General features: G+C 39.3%; 4 protein-coding genes across 6 annotated transcripts; 2 read left to right on the top strand and 2 right to left on the bottom strand.

Moving 5' to 3' along the window:
- Nucleotides 1-211: 211 nt before the first annotated feature.
- Nucleotides 212-1,873, top strand: LOC124182137 (TM2 domain-containing protein almondex). 2 transcript variants are annotated; one of them, XM_046569007.1, is made up of 5 exons: nucleotides 212-585; nucleotides 726-919; nucleotides 1,085-1,206; nucleotides 1,395-1,493; nucleotides 1,574-1,873. In XM_046569007.1, the coding sequence occupies exons 1-5, from the start codon at nucleotides 501-503 to the stop codon at nucleotides 1,707-1,709; spliced, it is 636 nt and encodes a 211-aa protein (XP_046424963.1). In that variant the 5' UTR covers nucleotides 212-500; the 3' UTR covers nucleotides 1,710-1,873. The 2 variants fall into 2 exon arrangements, with proteins under 2 accessions (XP_046424963.1, XP_046424962.1); XM_046569006.1 differs by having other exon boundaries at nucleotides 216-585; nucleotides 1,350-1,493.
- On the bottom strand, nucleotides 1,788-3,927 carry LOC124182128. The gene is made up of 4 exons (XM_046568988.1): nucleotides 2,680-3,927; nucleotides 2,222-2,526; nucleotides 2,040-2,157; nucleotides 1,788-1,961 (listed from the first exon to the last, which is right to left on the bottom strand). Exons 1-4 carry the CDS (start codon nucleotides 3,925-3,927, stop codon nucleotides 1,881-1,883), a joined length of 1,752 nt encoding a protein of 583 aa, XP_046424944.1. The 3' UTR covers nucleotides 1,788-1,880.
- Nucleotides 3,928-4,601: 674 nt separating this feature from the next.
- Nucleotides 4,602-6,733, top strand: LOC124182129 (integrator complex subunit 14). The gene is made up of 6 exons (XM_046568989.1): nucleotides 4,602-4,778; nucleotides 4,849-5,173; nucleotides 5,296-5,507; nucleotides 5,622-5,876; nucleotides 5,972-6,307; nucleotides 6,372-6,733. The coding sequence occupies exons 1-6, from the start codon at nucleotides 4,602-4,604 to the stop codon at nucleotides 6,591-6,593; spliced, it is 1,527 nt and encodes a 508-aa protein (XP_046424945.1). The 3' UTR covers nucleotides 6,594-6,733.
- A 77-nt stretch (nucleotides 6,734-6,810) lies between these two features.
- LOC124182138 (pyroglutamyl-peptidase 1) lies at nucleotides 6,811-8,790 on the bottom strand. 2 transcript variants are annotated; one of them, XM_046569010.1, is made up of 3 exons: nucleotides 8,728-8,790; nucleotides 7,551-7,798; nucleotides 6,811-7,313 (listed from the first exon to the last, which is right to left on the bottom strand). In XM_046569010.1, exons 2-3 carry the CDS (start codon nucleotides 7,773-7,775, stop codon nucleotides 6,891-6,893), a joined length of 648 nt encoding a protein of 215 aa, XP_046424966.1. In that variant the 5' UTR covers nucleotides 7,776-7,798; nucleotides 8,728-8,790; the 3' UTR covers nucleotides 6,811-6,890. The 2 variants fall into 2 exon arrangements, with proteins under 2 accessions (XP_046424966.1, XP_046424964.1); XM_046569008.1 differs by lacking the exon at nucleotides 8,728-8,790 and adding an exon at nucleotides 8,405-8,721.
- Between the last annotated feature and the right edge of the window lie 9,564 nt (nucleotides 8,791-18,354).

The following is an 18,354-nucleotide window of genomic DNA, read 5'->3' as shown; positions in this document are numbered from 1 at the left end:
GAATTTTCAATGATTTTCAACTGTATTGTACGTCTGTACGCAGGTGATGCGGAACTAATCGTTCATGCCTGAGGCATGTTATTGTGAAGTTAGAAAAAATGCGCCTAAACTATTATCTGAATAAAGCTGAAGTCTGTATGATAATGGATAGGAACAAGTATTTTTTTTTTTATAATTGGAATATTTTTTTGCAGGTGTCCTGTACTCGGGGGTATTTTATATCTGCAGCTTCATTACTGTGATTTTTAACTCATGAGAATAAATAGTCAGTGGCGCCATCTAGTAGAGATCTTGAAAATAATCGGTACCAAACCATGTTAAGCACGTGACCTGACAAATTCAATGCTTCTATAATTGAAACGTGGTACATGACCTACATGACGTTTGTGAAACAAACTGGGTGTCAAGTGTCAACTCCCAGTAAATCACAATAAACAATTTGGTTGGAATTTTTCGTGTCTTCCGAAGGCCGATAAGTGGTGAAATTTTGTCGAGCAGGCATGAATATCGTTAGGATAAATAAGAAAAATGTATTTTACATAATATTTGCACTGCTACTGAGTACTGTCAAAGAGGCACAAATGGGTGGGTGAATTGTTTACTCACATTTGTTTAACTTAACCCAGTCTAACTCGTAACCGAATAAGCGGCATTGCTTTGACAATGTACTTGCTACAATTATTGCACTGGACTTATTGTCAGAGTTCCGATTACAAACATTTCAGGTGGAATGGCAGACTTCGTGAAGCATGAAAGAGAAAAGAGGAACACAAATTCTACCCTCCAGGAAGATTGCCCGGCTGATAAACAATGCTCAGAATTAAGCGTGGAATGCCTCAACTGTACCACAGATCCGGGGTGCATCTATGGCAAGACTATTACATCGACGTGTACAGTTCGCAACGAGGTCAAATGTGTGGTATGTTGATTTGTGATTAAAATTAAAAATCAAGTCAGTAGGAGAGATGACAACAACTTATGATATTATGGTTTTTTTTGTCACTTATTTTCTTCACTTTTTTACAGCATCACGATAACTTACTATAGAATTACTCGTCACTTTATTCAATTTCTTGTCCATCAGGGTGAACAAACTTTTAAAAAAGACTACATTTGCCGCTACTGTTATCAGACTGAGCACTGGGAGCATAAATGCCATCAAAAAGCTACTTGCAGCTCAGTTGCCTCTCCTCAACAGTTTTATCGGTACGTATTAAAGCACCTCTTAGTTACTGTTATTCTTAATTAATTCGGATTAAGTAAAAGGTTGAACTGGGAATATGAAAATCTGCAGTTATGATAGTATTGAAACTACTACAGTACATCTGATTAATTATTTCATGTTTAAGTACAAATTGCACAGTCAATGGCGACATTGTCTGTTTGGGTCACAGAAGATTCATGAAAAACTTGCCTTGCAATTGGATAGGCGGATATAGATGGTCAACCGCGCTCATACTGAGTATTACTTTGGGAGGATTTGGAGCTGATAGGTAAGTTGGATTTCTCACTTGCTCACATTTCTGATTAGTTGTCTTTCTATTATTAATAATGTTGGGGTAAATATTCGCAGGTTTTATTTGGGTCACTGGCAGGAAGGAACGGGAAAGCTGTTCAGCTTTGGGGGTCTTGGAGTTTGGACATTAATTGACGTAGTACTTATTTCCATGCGTTATTTGGGTCCTGCCGATGGTTCGTTGTACATTTGAATCACGAATAGATTCCATGAATTTCAAGAACTCATGCTTAAATTCATCATCGCCATGTGGAATAATGTTTAAGGAAGATTTGATTGTTAATTTTTAGCTAAGCCATTTCATTATACACTGTATTGACATTATTATTTATTATTAGCAATATATGATCACAATTCGTTTGTGTTATTTTCTCATAAGTTCATCAATAGCTTCCCCGATAGTTGTGACCACTTTTTCCACCTTCAACGGTCCGATATTGTCAACCTGGCAAAATAAATGTATGGGATACATGTACAACAGAAATTTGATAACTACTCGTGAAAAGACATAATGTTTACTTACTAGTATAGAAGTGTATCCCAGTGTCTTGATTAGCCTAAGTTTCAAGTTCATTAATCCATGTGGTTTCCGAGGTTTACACAAACACGTGTAATTGTTCAACAAATCGACGTGAAGCCATCTAGAAACAAAAAGTCATCTGTTCTTAACGGAACCGTAGATCTATAACAACTTGTTATCCCTACCCTAGTGTTTCGTGCTTTGCGCTGATCCCATATATTCGTATCTCATTAACTGGGCAGTCAACATTAATCTCGCTCAATTCCAATTGACTTTCCAAACACTTCAATATGCTACTGATGCATTCAAGCTCCCTGTATTCATTTAACAATGGTTTCTTGTTTGGGTCCCAGATGAGGTTGGATGGAATTACCACTGTGGGTGCCTCAATTTTTATGCATGCCAATAGCACGACCAGTCTCCCAGAATCTTCTAAAGAGTTCTGGAGTAGTGGGTGGAAAATTTGAACGCGAAAGCAGTATTCTATGATCTGTAACAAAATGGTTGCATCGAATTTGAATATGTAGTCATCCATGAAACACGCCTGAAAGTTATTGCGCAATTATTATATTCTCCCTATGTTCTGAAAGCATTTAAATTTTCATTTATGATTCTGGCTTTCATACTAACTCAGTATACACACCTGACGACATTTGGATCCCAGTATCCAGAGGGCCAAAAGTGAGCCACAGAATGCTTTGGGATACCTGGAAAATGCGTCTAAATTATCTGACAAAAATTTCTCCACATATAAGAGTTGACTGTGGGTTAATTTATGGTTCAGGGTGCTGACGGCCCACAGTAATCTATCAATATCTTTTACTCTGATCGCATCTTCGGCTGCGATATTATCTTCTGATATTGATCCGCTTTTACGCATTTGCAAGAAAGCGTCTCCGACTAGTCGGTTTATCACCTTGGAGTCAGCCTGCAGGATTTCTGCGTATAGCGCCAAAATTGGTACTGCGAGTGACATTTTGTATTTTTCCTTATGCTCGAGGATTCTTTTACTCAAATGATCCAACGAAAATTCACGCGATGGACCGGCATGCCGCATAGCCTTTAATAGGGGTACAAACAGCTTTTGATTCTTTAGCAATTTCTCAACATTTCTTTGCACCGTTCCTTCTATGATGTGAATTATTTGTCGGTCAAGTTTGACTCCGCATTTAAAGGCAGCTATTGATACGATACATTGTTCGATTATAGAGAGTTTTTCAAAGTCTGAGAGATACTTCAGCGTGTATCTAACGTCCAACAATGCCTCCGTCTTTCTTAGGCTCATGAGAAACAACAAGTTCATGATTTGAAGGGAGCTTTGTTTGTTTTCGGACAGGCGTAAGCGCAGTGTTTTAATCGATTCCAAGTAAAAGCCCAGCCACATCACTTTAGTTGGTGCTGTTCGGGCGAGTTCATTCAAAAGAATTAGAGTTTCATCAAAAGACAAATCGCACAACATGCGACTACATGTTTCATCTACTCTCTTAAGCAGGAACAGGAATTGCGCATTATTAGGTTCCTTATCCAGTATGTCTATGATGATTAGTATGGGAAGCAATTTTGACGCAGTTTGTGTAACTGAGGTATTATTTGGGCTTTGTTTGATGTCATCAAGCGGTGTAAGTTGATTCTTTCTCAATTCACTGGCTATGAAACTTTCTCGTTCTGGTGTTTTTATGTTCAAACTCATCATATACTTTTTCAAATTTGATTTCGACATAATGTTTACTTGAAGATAATTCAAAAATGTGTTGTGCAAGTTTTCTACTCTTTGACCATCTTCTTTGTATTCGTCAATCGATCGTTCCTTCGCATGATACAAACTGGCTGTAATTCTATTATTTCTATTTACAAAATAGCAGAATAATTTCCTGTATAAACAAGACTGCATTTCGAATTCTGGAAATGAAATATACGATGTATATCTGAAATATGTATATAGGTATGAATTTAAGTTGGTGGGGAAAGAAATTGTCTCAAAAAACTAAAACAAATCGCCAAACGGTTTCAGGAATCGATTGATCCAAAAATACAGAAAATTAAATGATTCAATCATGAGACTGCCAATAATTGTGACAACTATTCGACTGCATTCTGTGATCGTTTGGAAGGAAAGTTGACTTGTATAGAAGTATTCATTGTAAAATCAGGTGCAACTTCCAGTCAGCGAAACAATCATTTGTTCAATGTGTGATGTTTGGTCTGGGTTTCATCCTCTCTCATCATCTTCTCCGGATGTAATCATCGCCTATAACCTATAAAATCGAAAACAAACGTCAACCTTCTAACCGTGTCTCATTGGCAAGTAACGAAACGCGTAGTTTCGGTTGAAAACTGCTCACCCATCGCAGACAAATATCAGTGAGGTGAATCTTTGTCAAGAGAAAACGTTGCGACTTAAAAAAACACACTCGTCAATTTGGTGAGCGTGATAACCACGAGATCGTTGAGTTACTTGAAACCTAACCTAACTGTCTAACTGTCTATTCCCCTGCTTGGTAAACAGAATTCGACAGGGCCATTTAGTCAATCTACTAAAACTATGAGCTAGACAGGAAGCCAAAGATGCCAACTGTAATAGCCCTCGATGTTTCCCTGTCTATGCGACGCCCTGTCGTTGGTTCGGTCACACCAGACGGAACGCAGAGCGAACAACTCACCCGGCATCACCTTGCCATTGCTGGAATAAACGCTCTCATCGATTATCTACAAGTTAACTCTAAATTGGAGTTTGTTGCACTGGTGAGTATCTCTGTTCATTGACACTATTGAGATGGAAAAGTAAAGAGAATAACACCGCTTATTCCACAAGGTTGTATTCTCCTCGCTGTACGAGGTCATCTGTCCGTTCACCAGAGACTATGATAGCATCAGAGCAAAGCTGCAGAATATCGAAGAGTGCGACAAGACCTGTGTCGAGACTGCGTTGCATGGCGTTAATACCGTAGTTATGGCAGAATGGGGCAATACAACGGCTTGTCAGGTAGTTCTTGTCACTGACGGCAACCCTGGAGTTGGCCCAATGTCACTGGGAGACTCTCTGAACTCGCTGACCGTTAAACGGGACTCGAATCTGTTTCCTCTACCGTTTCCTTACCCTGGGAAATTGACCGTTGTTTGCATTTCGTCACAACAAGGTATATATAGTTCAAAAAATTCCTTTGTAAAACGATGTATTAACTCTTCTGACTTTTATGCGGCCGCTTTTACATTTATGTAATTTTTCCTCTAGTTATTTTCGATTTAATTTGTGCTCTAGATCCGGGACTAGCTATTGGAATGCCGCTGTATCAGCGACTAGTCGAGTTGGCGGGAGGCAACAGCATAGTCTTAGTTCCTGAGGGACCATTGACGAGGAACTCAGTGACAAACTGTTTTCAAAAGTTGGCTGAGGTTAATTACGTCTCTTTTCAAGGGTACTTGAAATGTGGACAATTGGGTTCTCGCATTCTCCTGTCTCCACCACCTCTGGTATCTATATACCTTTCACCTTAAAGAGTTTTAAAAAGAGCCCCATAATATTTGGCAGAAATCTTTATAAGTTGTTATATTAAAAAAACTTTAAGCTTCTTAACAATTTTGCAGCCCTACACGAAAAAGACTGATTTTGAGATACTGACTGGACAAACCATATCAAAAACTCTTGAAATTTGCGGCTTCATATCCGTGGTCGATGTCGGAAGCCCAAACGCGATATCGAGGCATTTGGTCCTGCCGCTTCCTACAGAAAGAACAACAAGTATGCAGGGAATAAACCTCGAGGAAGACTCTGACACAGACGACAACGGGGATGAGGGAAAAACACCTTCGTTCTGTGTCCTGCTGCATGGCGCGCTAAAGGTAAACGAATCGAATGATCTTACATATTCCGGAAACACTCTGGACACAGAGCGAACACTGCATCTCGTTCTCTCTTCTTTCCGTTGTGGTCGAAGGTCGAAAACATGGCAGCTCTGTGTTTGCTGAATAGCGACTGGTATGGTTTCATCTACTCCTGGGCAGACACCAAGAAGAAGTCTAACTTAATGCTGACTGTGCTAGAGCCGGGTTCGGACGTTATACCTTGGCTAGGAAATTTGAATAATTTGGGACCAGTCGATGCGAGTATCTTGAAAGACGGAGAAAGCGGATTTCCTGTAAAACCGACTGAGAAAAGGAGCTACTCCCAGAACGCGCCCTCTTGGATACGCCAGGTCGGACTACAGTCGGATATTCAAAAGATCTTGAGGCATGCCAGAAAGTTGCCTGAGAAGACACAGAATTTTTACAAGGTGGGTATTCGACTGTGGATTGGGATTAGAATGTATCTACTAGTTATGTTCTTTCTTCATCTAGGAATTGAACAGATTAAGAAGAGCTGCGTTGTCGATGGGATTTGTCGAACTTTTGGATGGCCTGGCGTCTATATTCGAAAGAGAGTGCACACTTCTTCCCGCCAACTTGAATCCGGACTGCACGATACAGATGGGACACGTTGCCGAGATGCTGAAAAAGCCGTATTCTCGAGAACTGAAGAACAATATAACTCCTGTTCGAACAAAATTTCATCCCGACTAGATCATACGTTCAAAGAAACCTATATCCAGTTTATCATTTCTTTTGTTCTATACAAAGAATGCCCGAGTAACTTGGTGAATTTTAATTTAATTATAATCATTAAACATTTTTATAAAAAATATTTTATTACATGCCAGAGGATAATACTTGAAATCTTTTTATCAACGTGATGCACGTTGGGTTTACTCGATTATTTCTACTATCTCCTTCTTTCGCCGATTATTTTAAATTCAATGCGAAACAAACTTTTCCCTTTGTCTCGATCGTTTTTTTTTTTTTTTTTTTACTATGATTAGATCAATTTTTAGCAGCGTCAAGCTCTTCGAGTGCCAGTCGTATCACGTGGTACAATCCCTTGGCGCTTTTAGTTGCGGGGTAGACATTTAGGTCGGGTACATGAACGAAAATCGTATTGTCAGATCGTATCTCAAGAGACTTGCGAAATATGTATTCGCAGAGATACAAGCCTGCGTCTTTTGACAAAACGGCTCTGCAGCCCTCGTCGTTGGAAGATATCGAATCATCGCGGCAATTCAGCTCGTCGCAAATTCTCTTTACGTTTATACCGGTCTCTATAACTTCACCGGGATCCTCTAGTAATTCGTTTTCCGCAATCGGAAGGCTTTGAAACACGTCCAATTTATTGTAGCCACTTCCGTGCGCTCGGAATTCCAACTCCAGACAATTCGCCCTGCCGGAAACACCAATGTGCACCACAAGCTGCGGAAAAGAAATAGGGAAAAATAGATAAGGTAGATTAATCAGTGAAACGAAGAAAAGGATTGAAAACCAAAAATCAAATAAGTTTCCGCTCGGTAACTTTTGTCTCTTGAAAGGAATGAAAAAAGAAGATTCGGTTTATCTACTTTCTTGAATAAAATTTGGTCAAAGTTCAGAAATTTCCATGCAAATAACTCCGCAGAGATTAGATTACACGGTGTTTGATCATGTGATTACCATGGGTTTGTGCTCCAACCATAGTTTCGGTATCAGATGTGAGACACTCTGATAAGCTACCGGAACTTCCATTGTGACCATGGTCACGTTGCAGACATCCTCAAGATCCGAATTTTTGAGTTCCTTAACCGCTTCCCAGCTCGCATTTTTCAGATGCCCTGCGAACGGGCCAAATCCCGTTACCAAAACAACGCGATTTCCCTTATTATTCTCATTGTCAGTCATGATTTTCTCCTGATGATTATTCCCTGAAACATATATTTCAATGTTTTTGATACTTCATTCGATATCTTCTCTCCTTTGATTCTACCGTTATTAAATCTTCAGGCGACTTGCAGTCGATTCGATGGACGCAACGATCGTTTACTTCGTGACATTTTGTTTATTAATTTTCGAAAATCATGGCAGTTATAATGATTTTGGATCAATCTCGATCGCTTGCTATTCCCGTACGTTTTTCCCGAAACTAAGATACCGCGATCAAAATCCAAAACCGCGAAATAAACTTTAATTGTATTTCAACAAATCAGAAGCACTCCTTAGCTACGTTAGACTGGATACAGGAGTTGTGACACGAATAGAAAGAATTGCAATATTTGAAAAGTATACTAAGCAGCGTTTATCCGTTCCATCATTCCTCTCATATTTTTGGCGGGAGTTATTCTCTGCAACTCCATTAAAACATTCTCCAAATATTTCCTCTAACAAATTCGATCCAATTTCGCGAATCGTATCTCTTTGCAGAAGGTTAACGAAGAAATTCGATAAATTTTGAAATTTTGCACTAAAATTTTTACCCTGCAAGAATCTTCACTTATCGATGACGGAAAATATCTGAATCTTCGACTACCCACCTTTTTGCTTCGACGGTAATTCAGTTTATTGTTGGGAAGCAGCGCCGAAAAAGACAAGCTTTAAAAAAATCCGATTACGACCGACAACGTATGCATATATCACAATTATATCAGATACTGAGAAACACCCGCGTCCGATTATCCTGTTACGTTCAACGGGGCGTGTGATCAGACGAGTTCCACGATCTACGAGGAAATTCCACTATATGATCGCTGATTAACTCGCGATTCGCTGCAGCTTGCGCCACGTGGCCATTCGCCTAATGCAACGTTTCGGCGCGTGCTCGAAAATTAAGGTCCGTCTATCAACAACCGATACTTACTACTTATTATCTGCCCCTCATGGTCTGACCATCGCGGCAAGTAGTAGCGGACTTAACGCGTCCTGTTCGTCCAATCAACTTCCCTTTTATTCCGTATGAGCGCTTCTGACGTTCCGAGGTATGTCTGACCTGTACATAATTTTCTACGCCTCGCGCTCGATTCGATTTTCCAGACTCTGGGGCCGCCTCTTTCAATGAAATGGCAAACTTTAGAGATGCATGGACACTAGAGTCTGAATGAAAAATTGGAAAAAAAGAAACTCTTAAAATTATTTAGCATTAATATTTGCGCCAATGAATTGCGCGTATTTGAATGAGCAAAGCTGAGATATCGACAATTGCAGATAAAGTGTTTAAGTTAGGACGTTTCCAATTATTATACTTTGGTGATTTTGGTTCGGTTTAATCGTTTTTCGGCTCATTTTCTTTACAAATTGTTGATGTATGTACTATACATTTATATTGTACACACATATATCTACACTCTGTAATGTATAGTGACATTGAGGAAACCGAATCTGACCTACACGTATGTATTCTAATACCGAGTGAGTGTGTGAGAAGCAAGAGTGTCGTTTTTCTGTACACAGAGTCAAATGGAGTCGAAAACATGATCGCAGAGAAAGCGCCACGAATGTCAGGTGTTGTCCAGAAAATTCGAATATTAACCTAACGTATTTCTATAGAATAAATATACCAATAGAATTATTGGAGTCTCGTTTTTTCCCAACCATTCTAACACAAATAGTTAATTCCCAGAGTGGATAAAAATAGATTCGTGTAAACATTGTGCAACAGAGTTGGTTACAATTATATTTGCGCGTTATAACTATACTATACTGTAAGACGTCTGGGATGCTTTTCAAAGTATCTGTGGGAATCTAATCAGCGGTCAAAATGTTGGCAAACTCATTGAGATTGGATTAAAAAACACTAGCGTATAATTATTTTGAACGTTCTAATTATGAAAAACATTCTTAAATTGTTAATATTTTAACTTCTGCTATTCAAAGCTGCTGAAATTCATTTCTGTTACGTAGTAGGATGTCGATTAATAGATCTTGACTATCGTTGGTGCCAATGATTTGGCAAGACATTTTTCAAAAGGTGATTTTTTTCGTTTCCTATCTATTGATTCAGACTGTGGAACCCATTCACTATTAAAATGAGATAGTCAAGTTTGGAACCCGAGTATACTTATAAAAAAAAAGCATTTTAGTGGTTCGTCAGCTGTATAATGGAATGTTATTTTAATCCAAGTTCTACTACTTCGGATTAATCGTATTTTCATAACGTTACTGGTGTATCCTGGAATCATACGATTGCAGAATTATATTCTTACGCCAAATTTAAGTCGGTAATAATTTTCACTCGTTCTTGCTCTTACTATATGAAAGGAAATGTCGCTCGAATCTGAAATTTTGTTCAGTTTCAGTTTGAAGTATGAGTTTGAAGTATTTTCTTTAAAATCCTTTCAAAAACGATGAGAAAAAAGGAGAAGAGTTTTTATATCAAATCTAAGAGGTGAATAAAAATGTCTAGGCACTCAGTCGGAGGAGTTTGATTTTTTTTTACATTATATTAAATCGATGCTGCAGACGACTTGGGAATGTTGGGAGCAGACAGCAGTCGCCACTTTGGTAGAATGTATAGAGGCAGCAGCGGCACGTTCGATTCCTTTGTCGGGCACGTTTCCAATAGTCACAATTGAGAATATTTTTCAACTCTGATTTAATTCCATGAATTTAATAATTTCCATTCCTATGTGAAAACTGAGCTCTTTGATGTTTCCGTTTGAATGAGGCATTTTATTCCGCCTGTATACATACGTTCTATCTATACGAAGATATAGACCCTGAATTTCATGAATTTCTCTACACATATTATCTGCCTTATTCTGGGTGAGTCAAATCACGATATGTCGGAGAACGGTTATTGCCTGCAAATCTGTTTCAAACGAACCCACGAAACATTCTTTGCCTAAACGCTGTTCCTTCACCAACATTCAAAAATTTGCAATTTATATGTAGGTACAAACTAGATACATTTAAGGAAAGTACTTAGTAATTCTGAGTTATCAGTAATCCAGTCACGCATTACGTGAAAGACAAAACTTCTGGACATTCATTCGAAGGATGTGTTGAAATCTGAATAATAAATGTTGAGAGATAATCTTCGAAATGGTTTTAACGAGGCCGCGTTCATTTGTTTCACGATAAGCTTAAACACTTCTGGCAAACAATTAGTGGAATCCGCTCATACCGATGGTATAAGTTAGTAGGACTTAAAATCGCTGCAGCGGATTATTAGTCTTTTGGGTGATTATCGAGCTATTAGGACTGTATTCAACCGTCCACAGGAGTCTTCAATTGTTTTATTGCACGACCATAAAATAGTTGCGTTATTAAAAAGCCTTGGACAATGTTCAAATTCACCACAATCGTGGTTATTGTAAATTTACCTTTGAGCCGTTTATGGACTTCTTATTGTGAGTACAAGAGTAATGTACGCTTGAATGTTTGAATGAATAAATAATTTAAACAGTCTGCATCCGTACACTTTCTAGCAAAAATTTCGCGAGATAAATATTGGCGATTTATGCCGTGGTCAAAGTTGGAACCATAATCGACCTATTCTTGCCATTTTTATGTGCGAAGTGAAGTAGCGCTAGGTATCTAGCGAGTGCTAAAAACGATTTTATAAGGTAAAAGAAATCTGAAGCGTGTCAACGTCCGCCATTTTGCTCTTTATTGTCTTTGGAGTACGCTCATCGACTACTTACAAAGAACATCATCCTGGTGCATTAAACGAAACATTACGCGGTTGCCCTGCCATTTGTCCCATAAAAAATATCTATTACGTAGTATATTATTACAGTTAGTTGTAACGGATGTGAAACAAATAAAAGAATCTTTCTGAGGTGGGTCGAAACGTGAGCTTAAAAAATTGTTCGCCTCACGGACTTTCATATCTTAATCGAGGTCAAGAAACAATTCTACATTATTACAGTAACACTAAAAGTTGAGGCGTGGGTGAGGCATAGAGTACGTAACGTCCGTGTGTATGCAGTCTACGTAGCCGCATAGCTACAGAAACTCAATATAGTCCGGATCAGTGAAATCAGCGCCCTCAATTCACCGTTTGAAAACCTTGCTCTTTTACGCAATTTTAGCGTTTATTAAAGTTTGCTCGCAAATGAAACGAAACCCATATATAACCCACCTAATTTAGCGAGTAGCATTTTCGAGTGCGCGGACCACTCCAAGCGGCAGCCAGCCTCTGCTCCTCATCCTCCCTCCTCGCCTCTCGCCTTCATCCCTCTTCGCTCGTCGCTCTTCTCGGTCCCGCCGCCGCTTTACCGTTCCGCGGGGTTCCTCCTTTATTGACAGCGGTTATTGCCTAACTGCGTACCTACCTAATACGCGAGCTCGAAATCTGCATTCAGGGACGAACTAAACGAAACATCAAAAATCCCAAATTCCAACTTTTCCTCCGTTATTCGAGTCCTGATTTTTCAGCCCCTCTACCTGGCTTCTTCCTCGTCGTAATCACGTCTTTGTTTACGTAATCTTTCGATCATTGGTAATAACAGTACCGCCCTACTAGTCACGGGATTTAATACGTTTTTCATTATTTCAGTTGACATGTTATACTTTTTTTTTCCAAATCCTCAATTGTGTCCCACGTAGAAATCCAGCAAGTAGCCGGAGTTGCGAAGGAACATGCGTTACATTCGCGTTTTCACCGGGTACGCGGGAAAAGGGGGAGAGGGGGAGGGGGGGCTTATAGTTCCGAGTGTGGGACGTACGGCCCTGTCTGGATTTGAAACTCTGTTAACTCACCGAATATTAACCCGTCCTAGCGAGATTAACCCTATTGTGCCCGTTGGAAATGATGACGTCACTATTAAACTCTCGACGGGTCGTGGTGGAAATTGATTAAACCATCAAATTAGTTGAGCTAATACTTATACCGCATGCATGGCTGTTGCAAGTGCAGCTGCTGCCGCTATACAGTCGCTACGAATGAATAATTGCAGACGCGTGACGGGGGAACATGATTTTGTAAAACAGTGTCATTATTGGTAAAAAAATTGTAAGTAAAGATTTTTACTGTCGAAACCGTTTCTTGGTCCCTTATCTATCGAAACTCATACGTGCACGGAGTTATATATTTACTCCACGGTCAAGGGTTACGGGGTTGTATTTTTGAAGGACCCGTACCACGCCACGGTGTGCCTGAAATGAATTTTTTAATAACGTAGCTTCATTACAGCCGAACTCGGGTGCGGAAAAAAAATCCTCTAACAGACACCGGCGTCCGTGAAAAACTTCTTTTTTTCTTTTCAACTTGACGAATTTTCCGCTGTAACACCTCTCATTCGTCGATGTACGCCTATAATTTCAGACATAAAAGTTCTTCTTGTTTTCACTCTAATTGGGTATGCGTTAATACGCTGTAAAATTGGTAAGAAATTATATTATTCCAAACAACTAGGTAAACTCAACATACATATACATATATATATATATATTAGATATATGTACATATATATATATATATATAGGTACGCAAAGCAAAAAACTGCAAGCCGATGAATAAACGGTTTGTTATTGCATACAGAATTTATTAGCGAATCTAATACCTAAACTGTCGATCATTTACCAATATTTGTTTTTTCGTTAGGCTGAAGGTTGTATCATTGAGAATCAATATTCTTTCGATTATCTCGTTACAACGAAAATTTGGTAGACTCGTCCGATTTCACTGTCACGGTGACTAATTATTTTGTTCGGAAAAGTTTTTTCAGAAAATTCTCAGTGATAGAAGTTTTTTGTTTTTTTTTTTCTATCAATTAGTGAAATGGAATGAATGCACCAGGATTTTCACCGTTCACCAAAGGTTAGTTCAAGGTGAACAATAGTAGATTCGTAATCCTATTATTGGTTTCGACAAAACTGTGATAAAATTGTAAACAAAAAAAAATTGATCGGCGACTTCAGAACCCCCTCAGCCACATAACGAGTAAGTACTCGAACCACCCGAAATAAATCTCTTTATTCTCGTCAGGATTAAGTGCAAGACAATCAAGAAGGTATATTAATCCATTCCGTGAGAGATTTATAACCCAAAGTTGCGCGGTGATTAGCTTGAGCTAATCGTTGTGGCCCCGAAAGAGGGAAGTGTGAACAATTTGTCGCATTGTCAGAGGTTGTAGGTACCCTGTTGCAGCGGGGTGAGATGTCAGGGGGTATTTGAGGGGTGGAAGAACGGGCACGAGAATAATTATCGAAGAGCTCGTTTGAATCTAACTGTTTCCTTTATTAGGAGTCTACTCGGTGCTCGGTTCGTACGTACGGGTACCCCCCCCCCCCACCCCCATTCCCACCACCAATCCCAATTCCCATGTCCCCGTTCTTCCCTTCTTCGCCCGTGAAGTGGTGATTCCGCACAGGACGAATTTCGCAGGGAATTACCCCCCATTATCATAATTGCCACCATTTACCGATAATATCTCACCGATCATCATACCGGCTTTGAGAACTTCCCCGCGCGGATACGCCGCTACGCGTCCCTTCCTTTTGACTCGACCCTCTCCATCTATAAGTACGACATGTAGCCAAATGTCTATACACGTTAACGCTCGCAGAAACGCGCTTTGTGCAATTCGAGTGCAGCGTTGCAGGCTCTCTTCTATTTTCTCATTTCCAAAACCGGGTTTAACGGTGTTACTATCCTTGTAGGTATATATATTTATAAATCGATCTAGGGAAGGATGTAAAGTTAACAGAAAATTTATTTTCAATAATATACCCGACTGATAATTTAAAATAAATGTCCAACGCAAGAAATATCAGTATAATTTTTTTTTTTTTTTGTTTTTTTCTTTTTTCACTTACAGTAGTCTAATTTATTAAAATAAATGGCTGAGAATTTTTGATAAGTCTAATCTGTAGTGACTTTTGTTGAGTTTCCTTGGTCGTGATTTATTCATTTACTGTTTTATCCTTTGTTAAATAGATATTGCAGAGTTTCGAAGTAAGAAAGGGCATTGGAAGTAGCGTTCGCTAGTGAAAAGAACTTTCTATTACAGAATTAATCTGACTGCAGTGAAAATAACTTGCGCGATATATCTGTGATTGTTATCGGTATAAATATTTTTGCTGTATTCCATGTTTAGACGGTAATTATGTAATTATACATGAAACACGAAACCAGTGTCCGTTGAACTTTGCATGCTGTTCCTGACAGATTTTAGCTGCAGGGGGTGACCGTAGTCTAAAAGGTGGCATGGTTGCATAGGAACTATTCGTACGAACGAATAAATTTATCCACTGACACATTGCGAATGGACAGTGAAATATTAAAGAATGATTGAAAAACCTCTCGGCGTGTTTTTTATTATCGCGAAAGCAATTTGTATGATGGGTTTCTTAAAAACGTGTGGTGTACAAGTAGCAGGGTGTTTCACATCCAACAAAAATTCGATTTTTCTATAGGCGCATGCAAAAATTGCTTGATTCTAGCCTACAAAGAAGCTTCAGAAAGACCATACACTGAAAATAAAAATTGATATTAGCGCTCCTTTAACGCGTAATATTTTTTTATACCGCATTGAAAACTGTACTATGTCCCAAAAAAATTATCGAAAGCGCATTACAGAGGAATGTCGACACAGATGGGTCGTAAAAAATGCCATAATGCATTTCTTCATGAAATATAAAAGAAATAATGTTATAAAAATGAATGTAAAATTTTTTTGACGATCCTTCGATATCAGCGTTTCTCTGCAATGCGTTTTAGATAATCTTTTCTGTCCAATTACCGGACTTCTTTGTATAGTACAAAAGAGACGATAGGTGTTAAAGGGGTGTTAATATCGATTTCTCTCCTTCTTCAAAAATCGTTTTCATCGCAGCCTAAAATTGGTGCTATACATTGCTCAGTATTTTTGAGGCTTCCTTTTAGATCAGGAAGCAAGGATTTTCTTTAACCGACTGTAAAATTGTGAAAATAAAAAAAAATTCGAAACACCCTAATACGTACTAACTGTATAACTATTACGATCATGAAAGAGCCGTTGCTGTATAATAAAAGTAAGTTTTTTCTCCTCATTAAATGTGGATCTTCGAGCAAGGTCGGGAATGGCGTAATTACGAATATTAATTGCGTTTCCTCTCAGCGGGGGTCCGAGTGCAGATGTCAAGTCATTATCATCCCGAGATGCGGCGCGGTGTCGCGGAGGCTTGGCGGCTGTGGCCGAGCCTCGATCACCCGTCGTCCTCCATTTTGCATCTCGCTTTAGCTTCCTTTCACCTCTTCGCCACCCCGGTGCTTAACCGCCCTTCTCTTTCCGCTCTCTCTCCATCTCACCACTCTTCACCCCCTTTATTAGCAAGTTAACAATGTTACTCGCCGATGAATAGCTGCGGGGATGTATCATTACCAATGTGTCATCAGCAGCAAAAGCTACGCTGCTGTGTCGCTCTTGCAGACCTCGAAGTTCTAAATAGGTACCCGTCCTTATTCCAACAAGTATCGTGCGGCGCGAGGCGGTATTCGATCATAGATCGGTTGACAAGCGATTGAAATTAAACTAATTGATACATGAATAAAATTAATGATTTCGAACGATTTCAAACAATGTCAAGGGATTTCAAGTGATTTCAAGCGATTTTGAAGCGACTGCTTTTCAAAGTAGTTTGCGATTTTAACAAGTAAATGTAATTGCGATTTCATGCAATTTCAAGTGATTTATTACGATTTCATGAGATTTTAAGTAATTTTAACCGATTTCACATCATTTCGAGTGATCTAAAAGTGACTGACTGCTTTTCAAAGTGGTTTGCGATTTTAACAAGTAGATGTACGTGCGATTTCATGCAATTTCACGTGATTTCATGCGATTTCATGCGATGTTAAGTGATTTTACTTGATTTCACATGATTTCACGCGATTAAACGTCATTTCAACTGATATCAAGTAATTTCAAGCGTTTTAAAACTGACTGGTTTCTAAAGTCGTGTACGATTTCAACAAGCGATTACTCCCTTGGCGCGGTGTTATTGAATCTTCTTTCTCGTGCTTCTTACCCTTTCAGCTCTCCTATACGGCGTCATCAAGTTTTCAAAAACAGCGATAAAGATTGCAAGTGAATTTGGCCCACTTTGAACTCTCAAAGTGATATTACGATAAAACTGATTCTCGTAGTTATTCTGTTCTTACAGGTGAAGTTTGTACAGCTTTCGGTACATCATTTGTGCTGACAACGATTCTTTAACCGAAGTATTACGAATCCGCGTATGATAAATTAATTTCAAGAATAGAATACGCAATGAGAATCAATACTCCGTATTGACCCGATAATAAAAAGGTTTTTCAATCACGCATTTTCCTCATTTTTTCCATTAAGCGCAGGTGTATATGCATAAGTCGTCGCCGATATGCGTTAACGGGTGCTTATCGGTGTGCGAGACGAGGCTAAAACGAGGAATAAAACTTTAAAAGGCGCAACGATTGGAGTGCCTTTTGTTGCTAAGTAACACTCGTGCAGAGCGCGCACCCCCAATCGAGGGAGCTAGTACATAGGCTCCATTACACTCAACTTGAAAACTTTCAAGCACAGTCGAACTTAAGTCACCCCGCGCATCGACTTCTTCGCCATTTTCAACGGTGCCTGAAAACTTAGCCGCACGTCGCCGTTTCTTTCGACGTATGCAAGAAAACTAACATTCGTGAAGAAAATTTGTACAATCATTATTCACCTGGCGAATAGGAATTGAGGAGAAGTCCAATTGAGTGACGTCATTAATGACATCGTGATGTAGTCGTACAATGGTTTGATGGTTTGTGGCGAATGATCGTGAAACAGGAGGATGTGAACGCGTAAACAATGGCTATGGGCTAATTGCGCGTGAAATGGTTTCGGGATCCGGTTGAAACGTAAGCTTTTTTTTGGTTCACTGCTTACAGAAGTTATTGAAAGTATCGGTATCAGCGATAACGTGCGGACATCGAAGCTTTCCGCGTCGTGCAAGTTTCCACACCACTTTTCTCGAGTATCGACAATCCACTCTTTTTCCACAAGGAGACGGTCGGACCTTTTCATCTCACTCCTATATCGTTCCGCAGGTAATTCTCATTCTATACAGGGAAATAACTACGTTTTGTGACGGAAGCTCTTTATTATCTGATATTGGTCAATTATGTGTATACCGTACGTACTGTTGGCACCACAGTGTCTCAGTCCACCTCACGTTTTCACGAAACTTTTTTTTATCCATCGCTGTTCTTACCATCATCCCCGATTATTCGTTCGCTCTGGCCATTTAAGTAGGGTTAGGAGTGTTGCATATTTTTGAATACATAAGTGATGCTGAATCAGTCTTGAGAACGTTGTAACTTATATGTCACAAATGATAGTTTCTTATTGGATTCTGTGAATCAGTTCGGCTGGATAGGAATTAATGGATGAAACTATTCAATACGTTGACAGGGCATATTGGAGTGTAAGATGGCTGTTGAGAAGTGATTGGCAAGAATCTAGATGGGAGAAAAGGTGTATTAAAAATTGATTTCCGCTACACTGGCTTGGAGATATTTGAGCAGATGAGAAATAGCTAGAAT

This window comes from Neodiprion fabricii, chromosome 5, assembly GCF_021155785.1.
Source record: "Neodiprion fabricii isolate iyNeoFabr1 chromosome 5, iyNeoFabr1.1, whole genome shotgun sequence".
NCBI lineage: Eukaryota > Metazoa > Arthropoda > Insecta > Hymenoptera > Diprionidae > Neodiprion > Neodiprion fabricii.
Note: the sequence above shows the minus strand (reverse complement) of the source record. Positions and strands in the feature narration are given on the sequence as shown.

Excerpts from the sequence above, each read along its gene's own strand:
- LOC124182138 (XM_046569010.1), bottom strand. The coding sequence starts at position 7,775 with ATGACTGACAATGAGAATAATAAGGGAAATCGCGTTGTTTTGGTAACG. Across the intron at positions 7,314-7,550 it reads GGTTGGAGCACAAACCCATG|CTTGTGGTGCACATTGGTGT; the intron begins GTAATCACATGA and ends TCTTTTCCGCAG.
- LOC124182137 (XM_046569006.1), top strand. The coding sequence starts at position 501 with ATGAATATCGTTAGGATAAATAAGAAAAATGTATTTTACATAATATTT. Across the intron at positions 920-1,084 it reads GCAACGAGGTCAAATGTGTG|GGTGAACAAACTTTTAAAAA; the intron begins GTATGTTGATTT and ends CTTGTCCATCAG. Across the intron at positions 1,207-1,349 it reads TCTCCTCAACAGTTTTATCG|TACAAATTGCACAGTCAATG; the intron begins GTACGTATTAAA and ends TTCATGTTTAAG.
- LOC124182129 (XM_046568989.1), top strand. The coding sequence starts at position 4,602 with ATGCCAACTGTAATAGCCCTCGATGTTTCCCTGTCTATGCGACGCCCT. Across the intron at positions 4,779-4,848 it reads AATTGGAGTTTGTTGCACTG|GTTGTATTCTCCTCGCTGTA; the intron begins GTGAGTATCTCT and ends TTATTCCACAAG. Across the intron at positions 5,877-5,971 it reads TGCTGCATGGCGCGCTAAAG|GTCGAAAACATGGCAGCTCT; the intron begins GTAAACGAATCG and ends TTGTGGTCGAAG.
- LOC124182128 (XM_046568988.1), bottom strand. The coding sequence starts at position 3,927 with ATGCAGTCTTGTTTATACAGGAAATTATTCTGCTATTTTGTAAATAGA. Across the intron at positions 2,527-2,679 it reads TGGGATCCAAATGTCGTCAG|ATCATAGAATACTGCTTTCG; the intron begins GTGTGTATACTG and ends ATTTTGTTACAG. Across the intron at positions 1,962-2,039 it reads TGGGATACACTTCTATACTA|GTTGACAATATCGGACCGTT; the intron begins GTAAGTAAACAT and ends TTATTTTGCCAG.